Here is a 21,508-nt window from a genome sequence, read left to right on the forward strand (position 1 = left end):
AGAGCCTTGCACTGACTGTTGAGTAGGGCCTTCTCTTTGCTCTTTAGCTGTCACAGCCCTTTCAGGGGCAGATTCTTCTTCCCAGTTGTTGGAATAGAAGTCCCCAGGTGTGTTTCTGAGCTGAAGCATGGGCTGGCACAACACTGGAGCCCTTCCCCTGGAAGAGGAGCCACTGAGTATTCCTCCACAGGTGCTTCCCACCACTCTGCAGTGTTGTCTATCATCCATTGTGTATGCTCACAAAGTACATTGCTGTTGGCACTGCCCTTGGCCCTGTCTCAGCCATGGGAATGCAGGTAATTGGCCTAGATGTCCCTCAAGTACTGTGCTCACAAAGCTACCAGAGCAGAACCACAGAAGTTAGGCACCAAGAGAGAAGTTACTCACAGAAGATATCCATGCATAGTTGCACATGTGGACCTGCTGTAGAAGTTATAGCATCAGCACAAACACCAGCCCCACCTCCACATGCACAAAGCCCACAGGTGTTATCCCCAGACTCATTCCAGCTACTGGAACACCAGTAATCTGCTTGGATGTCCTGCAGGCACTGAGCTTACAAAGGCACCAGTGGTGTAAATCCATCAGTCATCAAGCAGCCAAACATGGCTCAGATATCAGCCTCTCCTTTGTGTTTGAACAACAGCTGTGTGCTCCCAAAGCTTTTAGAGGTGGAGCCGTGCCCCATGTGATCTTGCTGAGAATGAGGCTGCTATGGCCCCTCTTCCCTTCCTGTACAATGGGGCTTCTATGTCAGACCTGGTCTCCATTATGTGCACAACCTGTTTTGGCCCAGACCACACTTCAGCCCTTTCAAACTGTTTCTGTGCAGCCAGTGCCAGTCTTCTACCCAGGTCTATCCACGAAGCTCAAGTTTCAGCATCCAGCCCCAGTGTGCACCAGCAGAAGTGTATCTCAGGTTAGTGAGTACACTGAGGTGGCCAGAGCTGTACATGCTGGTCTCTCCCTGTTCTGCCTGCCATAGGCCAGTTGTTGCACTCTCTTTTGGGCCTCTGAAGCTCTTTTTCTGTCCCAGCTGATCTAAGTGAAGGGGGTTCTTAGGTTGAGGGAACACTTTCTCTTTCACAGCTCCCTCCCAGGGGCTCAGGTTTTGTCCCAATTCCTTCATTGTTTTACTTCATTCTACTTGGTTATATGGTGATCCTTCTTGCAGCTTTGGTTGTATGAGATCTTCTGCCAGTTTTCAGTAGGTATTTTGTGAGAATTGTTCCACCTGTAGATGTATTTTTTGATGCATTTGGGAGGAGGTGAGCTCCACATCCTTCTTTTCTGCCATCTTGATCTCTCTTCTGTTCCCCAATTTGAATGTTAATAAATTTCTCATGGACCACTGGCCTCCTAATGAACAATTAGATAATCTTACTTGGACTCTGCAGCCTTTTCTCTCTGTTGACCGCTCCCCCATTTTGAAACACTCTTCCCTTGATGTTCATGATATCATAGCATCTTGCTTTCCATTTCTTAGCCACTTTCAGTGCTCATTCACAGGCCCCTCTTCTTCCACCTCTGTGTAGCTATTCCCCAGAATTTACTGATTTCTTCTCACTTCTTCACCTCCTCTCATGCAAATGTTCTCTCCATGAGTAACCTGCCCACTGTTCCCCTAGATTTTATTTATTTAAGAGAGGTTAATTGAGGTGATATTTACATATATAAAATATACCTGTTTATGTTCAGTTCTATCAGTTTTGCCATATAGTCCTGTTACCAACACCACAACCAAGATAAAAGATATTTCTGTCACCCAAAATAGTTCTTTCATGCTCACATTCTTTTGTAAATTTCCTCCCTCACCTCCAGTCCTTGGCAACCACTGATCTCTTCTCTATTTCTTTGGTTTTGCCTTTTCTAGAAGGTACATTTCACTTATTTTAAAACATCTACCAATAAAGATGGTAGCTTCCCCATTTGCATCTCTAGTGCTAACCTGTTTTTTGAGCTTCAGAGTCATCGATCAATTGTGTTTTGATTGGATCAGGTTTAGAATCCTCTCTTCATGAACCAAAAAGGTTAAGTGATTCAAAAATTACTTAACCTCTCTGAAACTTAATTTCTCCATGAAAGAAGAGAATGTACTTTCTTTGCTTATTTCTTGGGAAGATTAAATAAGATAAATGCTGCTAAAGAGCCCACCAGGCTGAGTATACATAGTAGATGCTCAATTCATCATTAATAGCAATGATGAAGTTTAATTTCTTCAAGGAGACCTGTACCTTCTGAGGAGGAAGCATGGGGTTTCTGCGTCTTCAGCCCACTTGCTAGAGAGTTCAGGCTCCTCAGTGGCCAGGAATCACTCTCCCACCAGTCAGTGCTATTTGTCTCAATGATGTGCTGGGTGAGAGGGTGCATAACTCTGTACATCTAATGACTGCACGTCTGAATTCTCAGAAACAGTTGGTGGTGAAAATGAGTCTTGCAGTTACTTTATGTAATGAGAATGCCTCAGGCTTTCTAGTTAGTTTCAAGTTTATGGGGTTGATTAATATCTAAAATGAAGATTGTTTCATTTCAGATCCTTTTTACTTAAAGGCAAAATAAAGCGCAACGTTATCTTGCAGCATATACTCCTCCAATATGATTACTTAGCAAGACCTCCAGGTCATTTACAGTAATGAACACGTTTCACCCTTCCTTCACATTGGATGGGTACAGGGAGAAGTGGCAGGCCCATTCACTCCTACATATTTCTGAAATCTGAGTCTTCACATTTTCATGTCTCATTACCCAGAAGCAATTTATAATATAGTCTGTGAAGCCATGTGATATTTTAGTGAGTATTTCTTCTCAGATTCTCTCTAAATGAACTAAACAAAAGTACCTTGATAAAGTAAACTGACAAGAGTCATGTTCTTCTCATTTTGAACACACATAAAGGAACTAAAATGTTGTGAAATGTGCCAGTTTTACTAATCTTCTAACCTCCAGAGAAAGGGCTTGTAATTAGAATTACATTAGAATTGTCAGAGCCAGCAATTTTTTTTAAATTCTAGAAGGACTTCAACTGATTTCATGCTACATGTATATGCTAAAAATGTAGTTAGTGTAACACAAAGAAATTAAAATTAGTTGAGGTATTGTCACACAGTAAATTAAAAACTTTACTGGTCTTTCTGGTCACAGAGCTCATAATGACTCTGTGCAGAATGCAGTTTAACAGAGGTGTCTTTCTCAAGAGCCAGAGTGAGTTTGTGGCTGGTATTATTTTGCTTAGGCAATATACAGCTGTACTTGGTTATAGGAACATTAGTTAAGTGGGACCATAAAAAACATCTGTATTTGAGATCACATAGGACTGCACATTTTCTCCCTGTGGCAGCCAATCAGAAATCTTGCTGACAGGCAAACTTGTACAAAATGAATGATCCTATTTAGATTAATTCCTCTTAATGCCTTACACAGGCCTACTTTCCTGGCATATTATGGACAGAGCAGGTCAGTCCTGTTCAAAATGTGGAGATAGAAAAGGCAAGCTTGATTGCTTGATAAAATATATGACTATACTGGCAGAAAACAGAGTGCTCAGTCCTTGTAAAAATACGCTGGTGGGCTCTTCCCCAGCTCAGAGTTCAGCCATGAGGCACTCTGGAAAAGGAACACTCAGCCAGCTAGTGGTCTGCAAGATCAAGCTTTAACTGTGGCTCAGTCATTAATGTCTCAGTTCTTCCCTCTCTACCCAGTAACATGATATATCCACATGTTTTGCCATGGATCTCTGAAATGCCCTCCAATCCCAGGCTCTGGGCATTGGTCCACAGGATGTTAACCAACATCATAGACAGGACTAAAATGTGCTTACTCAGCGGGGCTCTTGCTCTCTGCCTCTTCCATTGACCTGAACAGAACATACCTGGTTTAGCCTGCTGGGTCCAGTGGGCAGATGGGAGACATGGAACAGACATGTGAACTAGCCCACACACCAGGGTCAGCACAGCTACCCAGCCTAGATCAGCCAACCTGCAAACCCCTAAGCAAATAAAGTGCTTTGCAATATAGGACACCAGAGATTCTGCTGTTGTTCGTTACAGACCATCATTGTGGCCTGCAGTTAGCTGAAGCATCAGTGTGTGACTTTGGGCAGTCCCTCCCCTCCCCTCCCCTCCTCACTGCTCATCTGTAAAGTGATGGGATTAGAGGCTCCATACAGCCCCTTATAATGAAACTGAGGACCAGGAACCTTGTTGAAAAGAACTCCAGACTCCAAATGCTCAGATTTCTTCCAGGCCTAAAGAAGGAAAGCACTTCAGTTGGCGCTGTGGGCAGGCAGGGCAGCCTCTGTCCCCAATGACACTGCCATAAGTGTCTGGCAATGCATCCACAGTTACGTAAAAAGTCAGTGAGAGAAGAAAGGTCTGACAAACCCAGGCCCCAGAATGTCTTCATAGCTCCCAAACAAAGCTCGTTTTCTATGGGTTTAAACTGAGACAAACAAGCAAGTCAGGAGACAGGTTTGGAGAAAATGGAAATCTTTATTTTTAAACACTAGTACATTTTCAAGCTGTTTTAAAAAGGAAAAATCATATTACTTCAAAACTATGCATCAAAGCATATTTATTTTAAACTAATTTTACAAACACATAATGAAAGAAACATATATTTTATAAATATCTACTCAGAATATGTATTATGAAAAAAAAGTGTTTAAAAATAACAGCCCCAGATCTCCCTCTTTAAATATATAAAATTTCCATACAATTCATAAGAATTCTTTCTCAAGAGCCAAAAATTTCACAAAGGCCAACAACTCTGTTTTCATCAGACACAATCAAAAGTAAAAGGGATATAAAAAATGTAAAAGTTCTATACAAGGGAATTATAGATAGCACACGGGTAAATCTCATTACCATACATGCCATTTGTGTTTTAAAAATGTTTTATAAAAACTGCCATTTAAAACAAATAAGTGAGAATCCTTCCCTGACTGTGGAAAATATATAAATTATCACCCTCCCACCTGGGAATCGAGGTTGCCACCTGGGGGCTGAGGAAAGAAGTCTCCGTGAGCTTCCCAATGAGGGGCCTAAGCCACACGGGGGGACCACCTCCTCTGGCAGTGGCTTGTTTTGGTGGGTGATTCACTATTATTTCCTTCCGTTTAGAAAAATTCTTTGGGATGCTAGGAGACAACTGCTGACAAGTGAAAGCAAGACTAGGAGAAAACTTCAGATTGTGGTATCCAATTAATAACGTGTATTTTGTGGTTTTGGTGACCAAGTTCTGGGAAGCCTGATTTTCCACTGTCAGAGACACAGCCTGTCACCTACCCCAGCGAAACACACGGCACAGCCCCAGACTGTCCCTTCATTGGTCCTCTTCTGGCCCTAGGTGTTCTGTTGCCTGCAGCAGTGTAGGTGGACTATTGTCTCTTCTGACACTTCTTCTGGAAAGAGCTCTTCAGAAAAGTGCGGTAGACAGGGTCATCCACATATTCATTCTTAAACCGGGAGCTCAGCACCCTCTGTCTCTTTTTTTCCCCTTGGATTATGTCTGCTCCATAAAACGTGTCTTCAAATCGCATGTCAGAGGCTGTGGACTAAGAAGAGCCAGTGTTACACTGCAGAAGGACAGCATTAGCCCTCACAAGAAGGACAAATATCTGACTCGGTGAGTGGTAGGCAAGGTGCCGAGGCCCTGAAACCTCCCCATGTGCTCCATTTAGCCCCATTTTCTTCAGGATCCCCAACCCCCAAGAACTTTCCCCAACACAAGCAGGACTAAAGTCCTCTCCTTTAAATCTCCGTCACTCTCCATGCCTCCTCCCCCGGCTCCTCCAGCCCCTGCCAGACCAGGTATTTGACAGATTTGTTCACAGTCATCTCTAACTCACCCCTATTCCTACTTACCTCTGGGCCTCTGCCCCCACCACTTTCCCCAAATAGTCCTTGCTTGAGTCCTAGTTCCTAGGGTCCTTCTCTATCCTAAATTTATAGGGATACTGTCCCCTAAAGGTTGCATGAAGCTCTCTTCTTTATCATTTTGTAAGCTGTCCTCCTGCCTCTCCCCCTCCTCCTCTGGCTGCTCACCATTGATGTCTTCAGGGTTCCCCTTTCTTAACTATGTGCTCAGCTCTGATGCCCTTGGGGCTTTGCATGTATGGCCTTTTCCTCTCCACATACACTCCTCAGGCCTGCCTGCCATGGTCACAACTTCAGTTCCTACATCAATGCTCACATCTCTTGCTTCAGTTCAGACCTCCCCCTGTGCTCAGGCCTGGGTGTCCAACTGCCCTGCAGGCATCTCAGAGTGTTTATCTGGAGGCACTTTGAATCCACCCATCCTAAAGTGAACTCAGAGTCTTCCTTCTCTATTGCTAGCCTTTTTATATTCCATAAGTGGCAGCACCATCCCCGTCAATTCTAGCTACATTGATCAGAAATCTAAAAGTCATCATAAACTTCCCTGGTCCCCACCCTGTCCAGGATCCCTCCTACATGTACCTCAAAGCCCTCCATCTTTTCTTCTTTAACCCTACTGACCCCATGGTGCAGGCCCTCACACTTCCTCTCCTTCACAAACCACTGTAACAAATGCTGCACACCCAGTCTATTTTTTACAGACCAACTGGAAGAAAGCTCTCTAAAATCTTTGATAATATGACATCCCTGCTTACAGTCTTTCAACAGCCCTGTCTTCCACATGACATCTAAGCTTCCTAGACCAGATATGCATAACCAGGCATAATCCCACCCCAGGCTTGGGTCAGACTGAATTACCTGCAATTCCTGCCCAGACTTTCCTGGCTCACACCTGTCTGTCTTCAGATACACTGTTTCCTTTGCATGGAAGATACTCTATATTCTCTGCCACTGGCAAACTTGAGGGCCCTTCTTTTGGGGTCCTATAACACTCTAAGTGTCAGCACAGTAAAATGAGGGGAGTGGCAGAGATAAGGGGGCATGTTTCTTGAACCCTTTAGGAGAGAATACTGTGGACTGTGGACTGAATTTTATGTATTCCCAACACCACACAATGTGCCCAGCCTCCGTCACTGCTCAGCAAGTGTAAGCTGGGTGAAGGGATGTGGTCTTTTTCTGTTAGGCTCAGGTAAGCCCTACATTACAGCACTACTTTCCCTTCCTAATTCCCTACTATTTTGCCCCCTCAAATGTGTTTCCAGCTGGTTTTTACTGAGGTGGATCATTTCAGACAACATCAACACAGTGTGTTTTTCACTGTCATTAGAGGCCACCTCCCCTGGTGGTGACAGAGGCAGAGTCTACCTTTTAAGACCTGAAAGCATGTAGTCAATTGTGAAGAAGAGACAAGCAATTAAACAATTACAAAGAGACTTGAACCCAAAATGGACCCAAGTGTGCAACTGGGCATGTTCTCTGCCAGTTTGTGAGACGGTTATCCAGGGTGACAGGCTACCTCCGTGGATTTCCCCAGACACCCCGTAACTTCACTCAGGAAGAAAAGGAACAGGTTGTGGGTGGCTTGGGTGCCCTCTGCCACTAGGAGAAAAACATTGTTGGTTCGTTCATTCATTCTTGGCAAAGCATTTCCTCGAGAAATCGTTCCCTTTTGTAAGTGCTAAAGTTATCAAAGGAGAAAATAAAATATCTATGAGAGTGTTGCCACTGTGTGAGAACAGCAAAAGTCAGACTCTCAAATACAATAATAAAACCGATTTACCAGCAGTGCTAGTTAATTATGCACCGTTGCTATGGTTATTCTGTGAGACAATAAAAGGTAATGGGGCCGTTTGGAAGTTAGTGGAAAAGAACCAGCACAATCACCGAGGTGGACTGCTGACTCTTTTGAAAAATTTCTCCCCGAGTCAGCGTGTGTCTGGGTGAGCTGGAGTCATTAAAACATGAAGGCCTCCCAGTGAGGACCGCAACCCACCTCTCCTTAGAAAAACCAAGACATTTCTCTAGTCATAAAATATATTCTATCAATGAGTTTTCCAATTAGATTTGTTTCACCAACTGGAAAAGCAAATAGCAGTCATAGGCAGACTCGCCAAGGGCAGAGGGTTATATATGACCTGAAGGAAAAGCTGGGTTGCTACAACAGGAGTGCATTAAGTCTTTGATTCAGTAAAAACAAAGGTGGCAAAATGGATTTAGGGGCTCTGAGCAAACTGGCTCAACATAACAGGATAGATTCAGAGCATCTATGTGATTCTTATATTTTTCACTGCCCTTTTTTTAATTAAAATTTTTTTCTCCGAGAATTTTTTCAGGTTAAATTTGGTGTGATCATTCAAAGAAATGAACCTTAAAAAACTCAGGAGCCGTACTCAGGTAAAGCTCCATGAGAAAGCATACTGGTATTGGAGCCAAATCTATTGTGGAACAGAGATTGCAATTGGAGCACAGAACAAAAAGCTTTCCTTTAATGCGATTAAGAAGCAGTATTTGAAATCTATAAGATGAAATCTATAGGATGCTTAGCCATACATGGATTAGAAAATCAAAGACCTGAGAGACCTCCAGAGGGCTACCTACTCCATTTACCAACCTCTAAATTGCTAGGTGATTTAAAAAAAAAAAAAGCACAGGCAAAGGGGGTGGGAGTGGGGGGAATCCATGGAAGAAAAGAGCATAGAATAAGAGGCAGTCACCTCTAGCATACTCAATAGGAAATTTCTCATGAGATTTCAAGACCTAGAACACTGACAAATTATCCAGGTGTTTTAAGTCTTTGCTAAGGTTTAATAGAATATTTTACTTTCCCTTTCCCTGCAGTTTATTATCTGAGAGTTAATCTATTTTCAGATGTGTGGGTCCCCTGGGTGCCACACTTCCTCACTGGGTAGCAGTACTGTTACTGTCATTCTTCTCTTGACTGTTTCACTTTGAAGGACCTTCCTCTCAAGGATGCAGCTGAGAAGGAAAAGTCAGTTCACAGTTGATGTAGTTACTTGTTCTCAGGATCCTACCTGATAGGAGGGGAGCTGAATATACAGCTGAACATTTAAGGAAACCTATGGTTTTTCCAAATTAATCTATGGGAACTCTATCACTGCAGAAAATCACAAGCATGCACTGAAAACTAAGGATGTCATTTATTCAGAAAAAAATTTCATTTCAGTCAGAAAAACCCCATTCATTCAATCTCCTTGTTTAGGATATATCATTTCACAGATGCCGAAGATGCAATTCTAAATGAGTAAAACTGACTTCATTTCAGGGTCCAGTGAATATTTTATGATACAATAATGAAAACTAAGTTATTGTAAAGTATATTTTTTAACAATTTCAGTTTTGATTATTTGTCCATGTTGATTTATCTTTTAATGGTATGTTATAGGGCTTGAAACTAATAACATTTTCCTTTTTAAAAAATTGCTTTAGTATTCCCACAACTAGTATTTGGGCTTTGTTTATTCCTTTTGTTACAAAAGTGAGAGCTCAGTTTAATTATGAATTGACACAAGCAATAATGAGTTTCTCAGAGAGAAGTTAATCAATACAGCTGACCACTGAACAACATGAGTTTGAACTGCATGGGTCCACTTAAGGATTTTTTCAATAGTAAATACTACAGTACACACAATCTGCAGTTGGTTGAATCCGCTTACGTGGAAACTTGAAGAGGGACATTCTGACTGTGTAAGGTATGTGTGACTGTGTGGAGGGTCAGTGCCCTGCGACCCCCACATTATTCAAGGGTGAACTGTATATGATAAGGCTATAGGAAACTTGATGTCCGCTATGCTGGATCTCCTTTAACTTACTACTGAAAGATTTTTTAAAATGTTGCTTCTACTCACTAGATTGTAAATGTCTTAATGGTATCTTTGTAGGTTCCCAGAGCTTTGCAAATAGCACACATTCAATAACTATTTTTGCATACCAATAAATGTTAATGTCAAAAGAAGCACCATCTGACCTCATTAGAAAGAAAAATAAGGAACTTATACTGGTTTCCCTGTTTCTGGCTAAATTTGAGCTTTGGATTCAGTAGGTTTCAGTAAGGGAAAAGTTGCACTGGCTTTCTTCAAAGTCAATCCAAAGGGCTAAACATGTTTCCTGCTGGTCTTGGAAGACAGCAGAGAGGAGAAAGGCTTCACTTGGCAGACCCCGAAGAGGAACTGCCTAGCACTTACGAAACGCGCTTTCACTCTCTTGGGTAACTCTTCATCCAAAGTGTAGATGTCCTCTCTCTTCATCGCTATCTGGGATCCATCTTCGAATTCAACCTAATGAAAAATAAGACATCGTGCATGACATATTAAAAAAAAAAAAGCATTCAGCATTTTCTTCAGGGTTCCAATTATCTACATAAAAAAAATGTGAAAAGGATTCAAGCAGAACAAACAAGAGAGCCGGCCAACAGCCACGGAAGGAAGAAAAGCTCTTTCTCTTATCAAAGAACAAAGTGTGTTTTCAAACAGGCCAAAATTCTTGAAAATGAGCATCTTGGAATATGTGATGCAAAAACTTTATCTCCTGAAAGAAAAAACAAAGAAAAGTAACTGCTGCTCAAATGACTTCTCAGAACATGAGATTGTGGCCAATTTAGCATTCAGACGGGTGGAGCCTGTTCCTTTAAGAGGCTCTGACAATGTAAGAGGCAGGACTATTTCTCTTTGAGAAATATACATTTACTCTTATATAATAATCCTCCAAGATAAAATAATTCCTCAAGTTCTTACAGAACTTTAACTTTCAAAAGTTAAATTCAACCAAATAGCCAGGGAAATCCAGGATTCTCAACTTCATAAAATGGCAACCGTGTGACCGTGTGAAAATACATCATCATCTAAATGAAAACATTTAAAACTTTTTTTTTTCAAGCTAATCAAATGGCAGGAGTTTTCATCAGAGAAAAAGTTACACTGAACAACAGAAACTTAGAACATCTGAGGGAAATTCACCAGACATCCTACTCAAAGTGATTGTTCTTGGTTTGCGTTTAATACTGCATGAACTCTTTCAGAAGAAAACAACAAAGGGAATACAATCAGGGTAGAATATCTAATATGTTCTAACTCTGAACCACTTATGTTTTGAAGTCCCTAACTTATCTGTCTGAATTCCTTACTTTTAAGAAATATATGTTTGTGGAGTTCCTGCCATGATACAGTGGGTTAAGAATCAGATTGCAGTGGCTCCAGTTGCTGCAGAGTCACAGATTTGATCCCTGGTCCAGTGCAGTGGGTTAGAGGATCTGGAGTTGCCACATCTGTGGCACTGGTAGCAGCTGCAGCTCAGATTCAATCCCTGGCCCAGGAACTTCCATATGCCATGGGTGCAGCCCTGAAAAAAACAAAAATTAAGTTAAACCATGTAGCTGTGATATGTTAATTTAAAAACATCTGAAGTTTTAAAAAAATTAAAATAAAGATAAAATATATAATTAAATTTAATATTATCTATGTACTGCTCACATTTGACTAGGCTCAAACCATAGGACAGAATTGGGTCTCCATCACAGGAGAGCTCTCCCTGTTATTTCCCAGAAGGCTGAAATCAGAAGGCTTTTCCTCCTGGCCTTATTTTAACAAAATGATTTCTTTAATATTCAGTTAGACCAAGGTTTCATCTCATCTCTATAATTTGATACCACAGCTAGAAATACCTGTGCCTACATTTCTTCTGTTTTAGATCATTTTAAAATTCCAAAAGAGAAAAAGGCAATTTTAAAACCAACAGGGGAGTTCCTGTTCTGAAGCAGTAGAAATGAACCTGATTAGTATCCATGAGGATGCAGGTTCGATTCCTGGTCTCAATCAGTGGGTCAGGGATCTGGCATTGCAGTAAGCTGTGGTGTAGGTTACAGACTAGCTTCGGTCCCACGCTGGCTGTGGCTGTGGCGTAGGCCAGATGCTGGCATAGGCCAGATGCTGCAACTCTGATTCAACCCCTAGTCTGGGAACTTCCATATGCTACAGGTGTGGCCCTAAACAAACAAAAACCAAGAAGGAATATGGAGACCAACCATCCCAGTTTGTCCAGGACAGAGAGGTCTTGCAGGATGTAGGAAATGCAGTGCTAAAATCAAGGGCAGTCCCTCATAAGCTGGGAGAGTTGTTCACCTGAGCTGGAACAGAGCTGAGAATAAACTCTGGCCCTTCCCTTTAGAGCTATGTGCTCATGAACAAATTATGAAATTCACCAAGCCTTTCTTCCCCTCATTTTTAAAGTAGAAGTCAAAGTCACCTATCTTGCAGGGCTACTGCAGGGGCCCCCAAAATATATATACTTAGGATATGTAGCACTGTTCAGTAGGTATTTTATAGATAGTATTTTATAGATTCATAGATAGACAGGAATAGTTCTAACTATTTTCATAAATGTCTTTGGTTATTTAATGCTGAGGGTGAATAATTAGACACAAAACACAAAATGATCTCAAAAAGCCACTTGGTTTAATGAGGAATTTTAAACTACTTGTACTTGAGAGACAATTTTAATATTAGTCTTAACTTTTCCATTGAGTCTATAAATATGCTCACAGTTCTATGCTGATAGGCCATCATAAATTCAACTGAAGTTAACATACTGATAACTAATTAGCCTGAATTTCAACATGTCCTCATTATGATACTTTTCATGTAGCTAATAGCTTTGCTACATATAAGATGCTTCACTTTTGCATTTATTAATTAAATATAATTTTTTCTTTTAAATGATGTAAAAATGCTTCTTTTCTAGGAGGCTCCAGTATGACCAGCCTGTCTTGTGATTTTTGCCTAATTTTGGACATTCGGATACAAAGAAGCTCCAGCACCCTACTCTGTTGTGAATGACCTGAATCTGCAACCTAATCCTGGCACCAGTGCAAAGGGGAAAATGGCCTTTACACATACAGATACACACACACACACACACACACACACACACACACACATACAATGGATGTATACATTCTCCCCTCCCATCTCCCCTCCCACTCCCCTTGGGTTTTTCTACACCTTAAAAAATGTTCTCCCTTAAGTTTTCCAAACCTCTTTCAACAACTTTTAATTACAGTGTGCTCCAGTTTTGGTACAGTGTCTTTTAATGTACTCTTCCATTTAAGCCCTGGCCCCTTATCAGTCTTTGAACAATTTCTCTGGGGAAACTGGAAGTCTTATCATTCTCAAGCTGTTTTTAACTTAATAGGCCTGAACCTTCTTGCTTTTTCTCCTTTTACTTCAATCTTCCTGTTTTTACTAGACTGCTTAGCTTGGGAATGTTGATTTCTGCCCTCGTGTTATTAAGTTACTATAACAGTTTTCTAGAGGACAAGGTGGCAGAGTAAAAGGACCTTGAGCTCACCTCCTCTCATGAACATACCAGATTAACAACTAACTGCTGAATAACAATCGATTAAAAGATATTCTATATCCAAAGACATAAATAAGAAATCCAGCAAGACAGTAGGAGGGGTACACTTGCAATATAATCAAATTTCCTATGCCCCCAGGTGGGTGACCCAGAAACTGGAGAATGGCTACATTGCAGAGGTTCTCCCACAGGAGTGAAAGTTCTGGGCCCCACGTTAGGCTCCCAAGCTTTGGGGGGTCCAGCATTGGGAGGAGGAGCACCCAGCAGGGCTTGAGTGCATGAGCTCCCCAGGCTGGGAAGAAACAGAGACTCCACTCCTGGAGGGCACACACAAGGTTTGACACACACTCAGACCCAGGGGAAAAGCAGTGATATTTGCTTATCCCGGAGGGTCTCCTGGGGAGGCAGGGGTGGCTCTGGCTCACTGAGGACAAGGACACTGGTGGAAGAGGTGCAAGAGAATATTTTTTACAAAAGTTGAACGAAAAATTTTAAGATTTATATAGAAATACAAAAGATTATACAGCCAGAGCCATCTTGCAAGAGAAAATAAGGCTTACTGATTCCAGGCTATACTACAGAGCTACTGTCATTAAAATAGTATGGCTGTTTACAGTTATGGTACTGGCACAAAACTAGAAATACAGGTCAATGGAACAGGTTAGAAAGCCCAGAAATAAACCGATGCTTCTATGGGCAGTTAATCTGCAACAAAGGAGGCAAGAGAATCAATAGAGAAAGTTGCTTCAATATGTGGTGCTGGGAAAGCTGGACAGCTACATGTAAAAAATGAAATTTCAATATTCTCTAACCCTATACACAAAAATAAACTCAAATTGGATTAAAGACCTAAATGTAAGACCAAATACTATAAAACTCCTAGAGGAAAACATAGGCAGAATACTCTGACATAAATCACAACAATATCTTTTTGGATCTGTCTTCTAGAGTAATGGAAATAAAAACAAAAATAAACAAATGGGGCTTAATTAAACTTAAAAGCTTTTGCAGAGCAAAGGAAACCATAAACAAAATGAAAGTACAACCTACAGAATGGGAGAAAATATTTGCAAATGACCAACAAAGGATGAACTGGAAAAATACACAAATAGTTCATACTGTTCAATATCAAAAATAGAACCCAATCAAAAAAATGGACAGAGTATCTAAATAGACATTTCTCCAAAGAAGACATACATATGGCCAAAAGGCACCTAAGAAGATGCTCAACATCAGTAATTATAAGATAAATGCAAATCAAAATTACAATGAGGTATCACCTCACATAATTGGCCATTATCAAAAACTCTACAAATAAATGCTGAAGAAGGTATGAAGAAAAGAGAACCTTTATACACTATTGGTAGGAATGTTAATTGGTGCAGCCACTATGGAGAACAGTATGGAAAGTCCTTAAAGAACTAAAAATGGGGGGACGGGATTAAGATGGCGGAATAGAAGGACTGGAGCTCAACTTCTCTCCTAAAAACAACAAAATTCACAACTAAAGACTGAGCAATCTCCACCCAAATGGACCAGAAACCCATACCCTACTCTAGAAGAAAAAGAGGAGGCCACATCCACAGATAGGAGGGGTGATTTCGTGATATAAACAACCCCATCCCTCCCGGGTGGGAAGCTCCACAGACTGAAAACTAACTGGCTCACAGAGACTCACCTACAAGAGTGAGAGTTCTGAGCCCCACATCAAACCCTCACATGCTGGGATCTGTTACTGGGAGAAAGAGCCCCTGGAGCATCTGGCATTGAAGGCCAGCGGGGCTTGTGCACAGGAGCTCCACAGGACTGGGGGAGACGGAGACCCCATTCTTAAAAGGTGCACACAGACTTTCATGTGCAGTAGGTCCCAGGGCAGAGTGAGCTCTCCACAGGAACCTAGGTCAAGCCTGACTGCAGTTCTTGGAGGACATCATGGGAAAACAGGGGTGAATGTGGCTTCTTCTGAGGGAAGGACTTTGAAAGCAGAGCTCTCGGGAATATTCAGCAGCCATGCCTTTCTCTGGAGGTGGCCATTTTGGGAAAATCTGGCTCTACCCATCAGTCAGTGCTGAGAAGCCTCAGGGCAAACAACAATCCAGGTGGGATCACAGCCCCACCCCTCAGTAAACAGGCTATCTAAAGAGCCTCAGGCACACAGCAACCCCTAATCCCATCCAGAGACTAAGCCCCACCCACCAGAGGGATTAGAATCTGCTCCACCTACCAGTGGGCAGGCATCAGCCACTCACATCAGGAAGCCTACAGCAAGCCCCCCATACTGACTTCAGCCACAAGGGGGGCAGACACCAGAAGTAAGAGAGGCTACAACTCTATTAACTTTAAAAAGGTCAACACACCAAAAACCTATAATAATGAAAAGACAGAGAACTATAACTCAGATGAGGGAGAAAGAAGACAACCCCAGAGAATCAGCTAAGCGAGGAGGAGATTCTCAGCCTCCGGGAAAAAGACTTTAGACTGTCCGGGATGCTGAAGATGATGCAAGACATTGGAAATAAACTGGAGGCAAAGATGGATAACTTACAGGAAACACTAACCAAAGAGATGCAAGATATAAAACTTACATAAGAAGAGATGCGAAATACAATAACTGAAATAAAAAACTCACTAGAAGCAGCTAACAGCAGAATACAGGAGGCAGAAGAACGAATAAGTGAGGTGGAGGACAGACTAGAAGAAATTATGGATGCAGAACAGAAAAGAGAAAAAAGATTGAAAAAAAATGAAGAGAGTCTCAGGGAACTCTGGGACAATGTTAAACGCACCAACATCTGTATTATAGGGGTGCCAGAAGGAGGAGAGAGAGAAGGGGACATAAAAAATATTCCAAGAGATAATAGCCGAAAATTTCCCTAACATGGGAAAGGAACCACTCTCTCAAATCCAGGAGGCACAACGAGTACCATATAAAATAAACCCAAGGAGGAACACACCGAGACACATAATAATCAAACTGACCAAAATTAAAGACAAAGAGAAAATCTTGAAAGCAGCTAGGGAAAAGAAACAAATAACACACAAGGGAACCCCAATAAGGTTATCGGCAGATTTTTCAGCAGAAACTCTGCAGGCCAGAAGGGTGTGGCATGATATACTTCACGTGATGAAAGGAAAAAACCTCCAACCAAGAATACTCTACCCAGAAAGGCTCCCATTCAGATTTGAAGGAGAAATCAAAAGCTTCACAGATAAAAAAAAAGCTGAGAGAATTCAGCAACACTAAACCAGCCTTACAACAAATACTAAAGGAACTTCTCTAGGCAGGAAAGAAAAGATCAGCAACAGGAAACAAAAATGCCACAAATGACAAGGCTCACCAGGAAAGGTATATATACAGTAAAGACACAAAATCATCCATGCACAATTATACCATCAAAATCAGAAATCATGAGAAGAGGTGGGTACAAATGCGGGACACCAGAGATGAGCTTGCAATTAAGAGAAACACCACTTAAAACACTCTCATATACATATAGACTCTTACATCAAAACTTCAGGAGAACTGCAAACCAAAAATCTACAATTGATACACAAACAAGGAATCTCTGGAGAAGAAATATATCTCCTAGTAAATAAGTGCATAATCCACCATGAAGGGGGTCATTTGACATCATTCTTGGAATGCCGAAGTCTTCTTACATCTGATTCTGATTTCCTCTCCATCAAAGAATTGATGATAATTATAATTAAATAATGCCACTGTACAATTAAATAACATAGTTCTACAATTGTATTATTAATAACCATTTCTCTCCATGGTACAATGTAAGGTCTATAATGTCTTGTTTATCACATCACCTAGAATGGTGTAATGCCTTTATTGAAGAATCAATGAGATGGAACAAATTGTGAGGACATATTTATATAGTTACACTGTTTTTTAACCAACTTATGCATTTTATATTTTACTTATTTTCAGAGGGTGTATTATTTTTGTTATGCTTACTAGTTAAGTTATTCTTTTTACTATGCTATATAAAATATTTAATGGTATATAAAGGCTTTCTTCTTTATAAATTTTAGTTGCGTAATATAACAATTTAATATAATGCTAATTTTTAAAGAAAAATTAAAATGTAATAGATAAAACTAAGTAGTAAAGATGAAAGCCATAAAATTGGGATAAAGTATAGAATAAATTTCCTATTTGTCTCAGCATATTTTCCATTCCACTTCTCCAGTGGGAGTCACTTAATCTGTTCCTTAAGATCCATGTTATAATAATCTGTGTGAATGTAACTGTGTGTAAATGTATTTTATTCTGTAAAAAAATAAAAAAGTAAAAAATAAATTAAAAAAAACACGTGAGCAGAGGGCTCAGGAAAAAAAAAAAAAAACTAAAAATGGAGTCATGATCCTACAATCCCACTCCTGGGCGTATATCTGGAAAAAACTGTAATTTGAAAAGATAAATGCACCCCAGTGTTCACTGCAGCACTATTTACAATAGCCAAGACATGAAAACAACCAAAATGTCCATCAAAACACGAATGGATAAAGAAGATGTAGTATGTATACAAGGCATACAATGGAATACTACTCAGCTATGAAAAATAGTGAAATAATACCATTTGCAGCAACATGGATGGACTTAGATTATAAGTGAAGTCAGACAGAGAAAAACAAATATACGATATTGCTTATATGTGGAATATTAAAAAAAAGATACAAGTGAACTTATTTACAAAACAGAAGTAGACTCAGAGACAGAGAAACAATTCATGGGTACCAAAGGGGAAAGGGGAAGGAAGGATAAATTACGAGTTTGGGATTAACATATATACACTACTATATATAAAACAGATAACCAGTAGGTATCTACTGTGAAGAATAAGGAATACAATCAGTATTTTGTAATAACCTCTAAGGGAAAATAATCTGAAAAAAAAATGTGTATGTATAACTGAATCAAATTGCTCTATACCCAAAACTACAACAGCACTGTAAATCAACTATACTTCAATAAAAAAATAAAAAATAAAAGTACTATAATGTATTGATTCTAATAAACTTTTCCCTTTTTAAAGTCTTTATGAAGGAATGTAAATGCACATGTGCCATCCATATTTTCCTTATTAGACATAACTCATCCTCATCTCTAAATAAGGATACTATTCATTTTTTAATTATATACATATTCTTTAATAATATGCCCAACTGATACCTGTACTTTTCATTAAATAAGCACTCCTGTAATCTCAGGTGCATAAATGGCCACATCTGTGCTGATACACCATGAGTTGAGGTTTACTGAAACTCCCAATGGGAAAGATGTCTCTCAGGGAAAAGCCACCCATTCAGGGGCTGCCGGTTGATGAATATCCTCACTGTCTTGGCTTGAGAGAAACTAGCCAGTTAGTCTCTCCCCATATAATGGTAACACAAGAAAGCAGCTTAACTTTCCATCTTTGTGACCTAACTATATTCCTTACAATTAAACCATTCATCATATGTTATTGAGTTTCCCAGTATAGAACTTGGTAATAAAACGCTAATATCTGGATCATTAGACATCGAATCTTTGCCTTTTTTATAAAATAAGAGTTGTTCCAGATTCATCTGGTGGTTTTATCAGCAGGACACTGGATATACCACCTGTCCTTGGGCTTCTCCTGTCCATCTCAGCAGGTATCACACGGGACTCAGCAGGAGGGACTCACCTGGTACATGTGGGCAACATTTGATCCAAGGTATTTTGCCCCGTAGAGTTTGCCATCGGGCCACTTGACTTGGACGACTTCTCCCTCGGCAGGAGGGCCTAGCTTCACACAGTCCCGGCTCTGCAGAATAAACAGAGTTAGGCTTTTCAAGGCAAGTGTCTAAGTGACTGCCTTCAGAACTCAGCAAATGATGAACTCCTGGCAATTAAAAGGAGTTATTGCCTCTGCTTTATGGATTATGATCTTGCATGAGTGTTCAGGGGAAGAGATATGAGCCAAAGGAGCACTTAAATATTCAGCCTACATCATAAAGTTGTAAAGGAACCATCATAATCCAAGAAGGCAAAAACACCACCATTTACATTTGCTATCTGACAAAGAATTGTTTAGAGGGTAAGTAAAATATGAATAGAAACTGCTTTGGCTGAGAAATAGACCAGCTAATGATTTATAACACCTGACATTTATACAGCATTCTGCAGTTAACAAAATGCTGTAACATACATCTCATCTGATGTTCATAATCACTCCATGAGGTAGGTAATTATTAATTACCCCCATTTTACTGACGAGGAGACTGAGCCTCTAAAGCTCAGTTGTCAGGTCTCTGGAGACCCGAAGCTGCATAGGAGCAGAGCTGAGTACACCCAGGTGGCATGGGGCAAGGGGAGAAGCACAGTGTCATCACAGCTGGTAGGCCCTGAGGAAGCAGAGAGGGAAAAATGCAGGGAGAGTCTGCAGCATGGCAGGTGAGGCTTGAAGACGCCCGGACATCCCCCAATAGGCCTGCTTCTGCCTGCATCTCCCCTTCAGTGACTAGTCCTCCTCCTTCCACAGGTGGTCACAGCGGCACCGAGAACCAGTTTTTCCACTTCACATCTTCCACTCAACACTGCCTCCTCCTCAGGTAGCAACTCAGAGCAAATTCCCCACTAGATCATACTTAAAAAGTGGTCTTTTTTGGAGGGAGGTTGGGGGTGGGTATATAGTTTGCAAACTCTTGAATTCATATATATTGAAATATGACACAATAAAATTTTAATACAAAGGAATTAAACAGTTGACTACTTGGGTAATTTTTTGCACATTTAGCAATTCATGTTTTGCTAATGCTTGTATTTTACTGATGAGGCCAATCTGACTGATTGAAATGCATGCTTGACCAATCAAGCTATAAATGCAGACGGGGCATGGTTCTGTGGTTTAACTGAGAAGCACACACAAGAAATATTTAGTTGTTTTTGATTAGAAATCCACCATGCATTACTTTTCTTTATCGATAGAAATTTTGCATGATAAAGGAATGGCCCTTTTATTGTTAGGTTCATAGTGTACATGAGAGGTTCATCTTTCTCACTGCAGACTAGGCCTCCATTTAGAACTGCAGGCAAAGAAAAAAGCGTGCTCAGAGGCTCTGTAGAGTTGACAGTCTGCATATAACTTAGTCAAATGAAAATCAGTTTCTTCTTGGCCTTTGTAATATTTGGCCTTGGGCCATGTAGAATTAAAAGGGTCAGATGAAGAAATGTATTCCATATATGCCCCTGGAATTATCACCTCATTTTTAATTTCCCTTCCCTTCCAAAGATGTTTGTGGTACTAAGAACACCGGAAGGCGCAGCTTCTAAATATGCACCATCCAGTCTCCTAAATTAGGAAGCTACAGAAACTCTGGGATAACTCTGCACTAAAACCCAGATACTCTGCTAAAGCGGCAGGGAGAGAACAAGAGTATGTTTCCTCTTTCTCCTAAATATTTCCTCCATATGAAGGAAGCTCCATTAAGGTAATACTCTTGGCCTTTTTTTGTTTGTTTGTTTGTTTTTCCTCACTCTCGCATTGTCTTTCAAGAGAATAAGGAATGACTTCATTTTATTACTGAGTTCTGAAGGAGATTGCATTTTCCAAACTATGCTCCCCAGTGCCCTGGGCACCACAACCAATTCCCAGGGGTTCTGGAGATATTTTCAGGGGAAACACAGGGACACTTGTCAGACACCCAGCTTACTACTACTACTAAACTGTTCAGTCCATACTAGCAGATGGAACTGTTAGGTATGCCTTTTGTCCTAGCAGCACTGAAAAAAAAAAAAAAAAAATGTGCTGGGATAGCCAGGAGTTGTGAGCCAGGAAAGGGTGTAACTTCTGGCTTAAACCCTCACCTTCCTTTTCTCTTTAGAGACATTCTGCCAGAAGAGAACTCGCTTCCTGCTCTGCTCCTTGCACAGAAAGCATCTGAAGGTGTCCTTCACCCCTGTCACTAGGAGGCCTACTCTTCAGGTGAAGTATTAGGAAAAATTCTTTGCCCACAGATGGAAACAACACTTAGCAGCACCTGCTTTATTACTAAAGGAGGTATTTTAAGTTTTCAAACCCTGACTCTGTCTCTAAATTGCTTGTCCTCAGGCAGAAAGAGATTCCCTATGTTTTCTATTGGGCCCTTCTTCAACCCCAACAGAGGCAAGTCAAGGCCTCATGGATTATGACGCTACACTCCCCATCTACCCTCCCACCACAAGTGACCTCTAAGCGGGAGAGTTATGCCCTTAGTTTTATAGAGTGGACCTTCAACAGAGGTTTACTAAC

At 40.8% G+C, this 21,508-nt stretch overlaps 1 protein-coding gene across 1 annotated transcript in view; it reads right to left on the bottom strand.

Annotated features, from left to right (window-relative positions):
* Nucleotides 1–5,491: 5,491 nt before the first annotated feature.
* Nucleotides 5,492–21,508, bottom strand: part of KDM4C (lysine demethylase 4C) — a 380,713-nt gene continuing 364,696 nt past the window's right edge. Inside the window, 3 exon segments of the mRNA XM_047767661.1 lie at nt 5,492–10,021; nt 10,024–10,168; nt 18,923–19,042. Coding sequence (XP_047623617.1) covers nt 9,927–10,021; nt 10,024–10,168; nt 18,923–19,042 — 360 coding nt within the window. The 3' untranslated portion in view covers nt 5,492–9,926.

The sequence above is a fragment of the Phacochoerus africanus genome, chromosome 2, assembly GCF_016906955.1.
Source record: "Phacochoerus africanus isolate WHEZ1 chromosome 2, ROS_Pafr_v1, whole genome shotgun sequence".
NCBI lineage: Eukaryota > Metazoa > Chordata > Mammalia > Artiodactyla > Suidae > Phacochoerus > Phacochoerus africanus.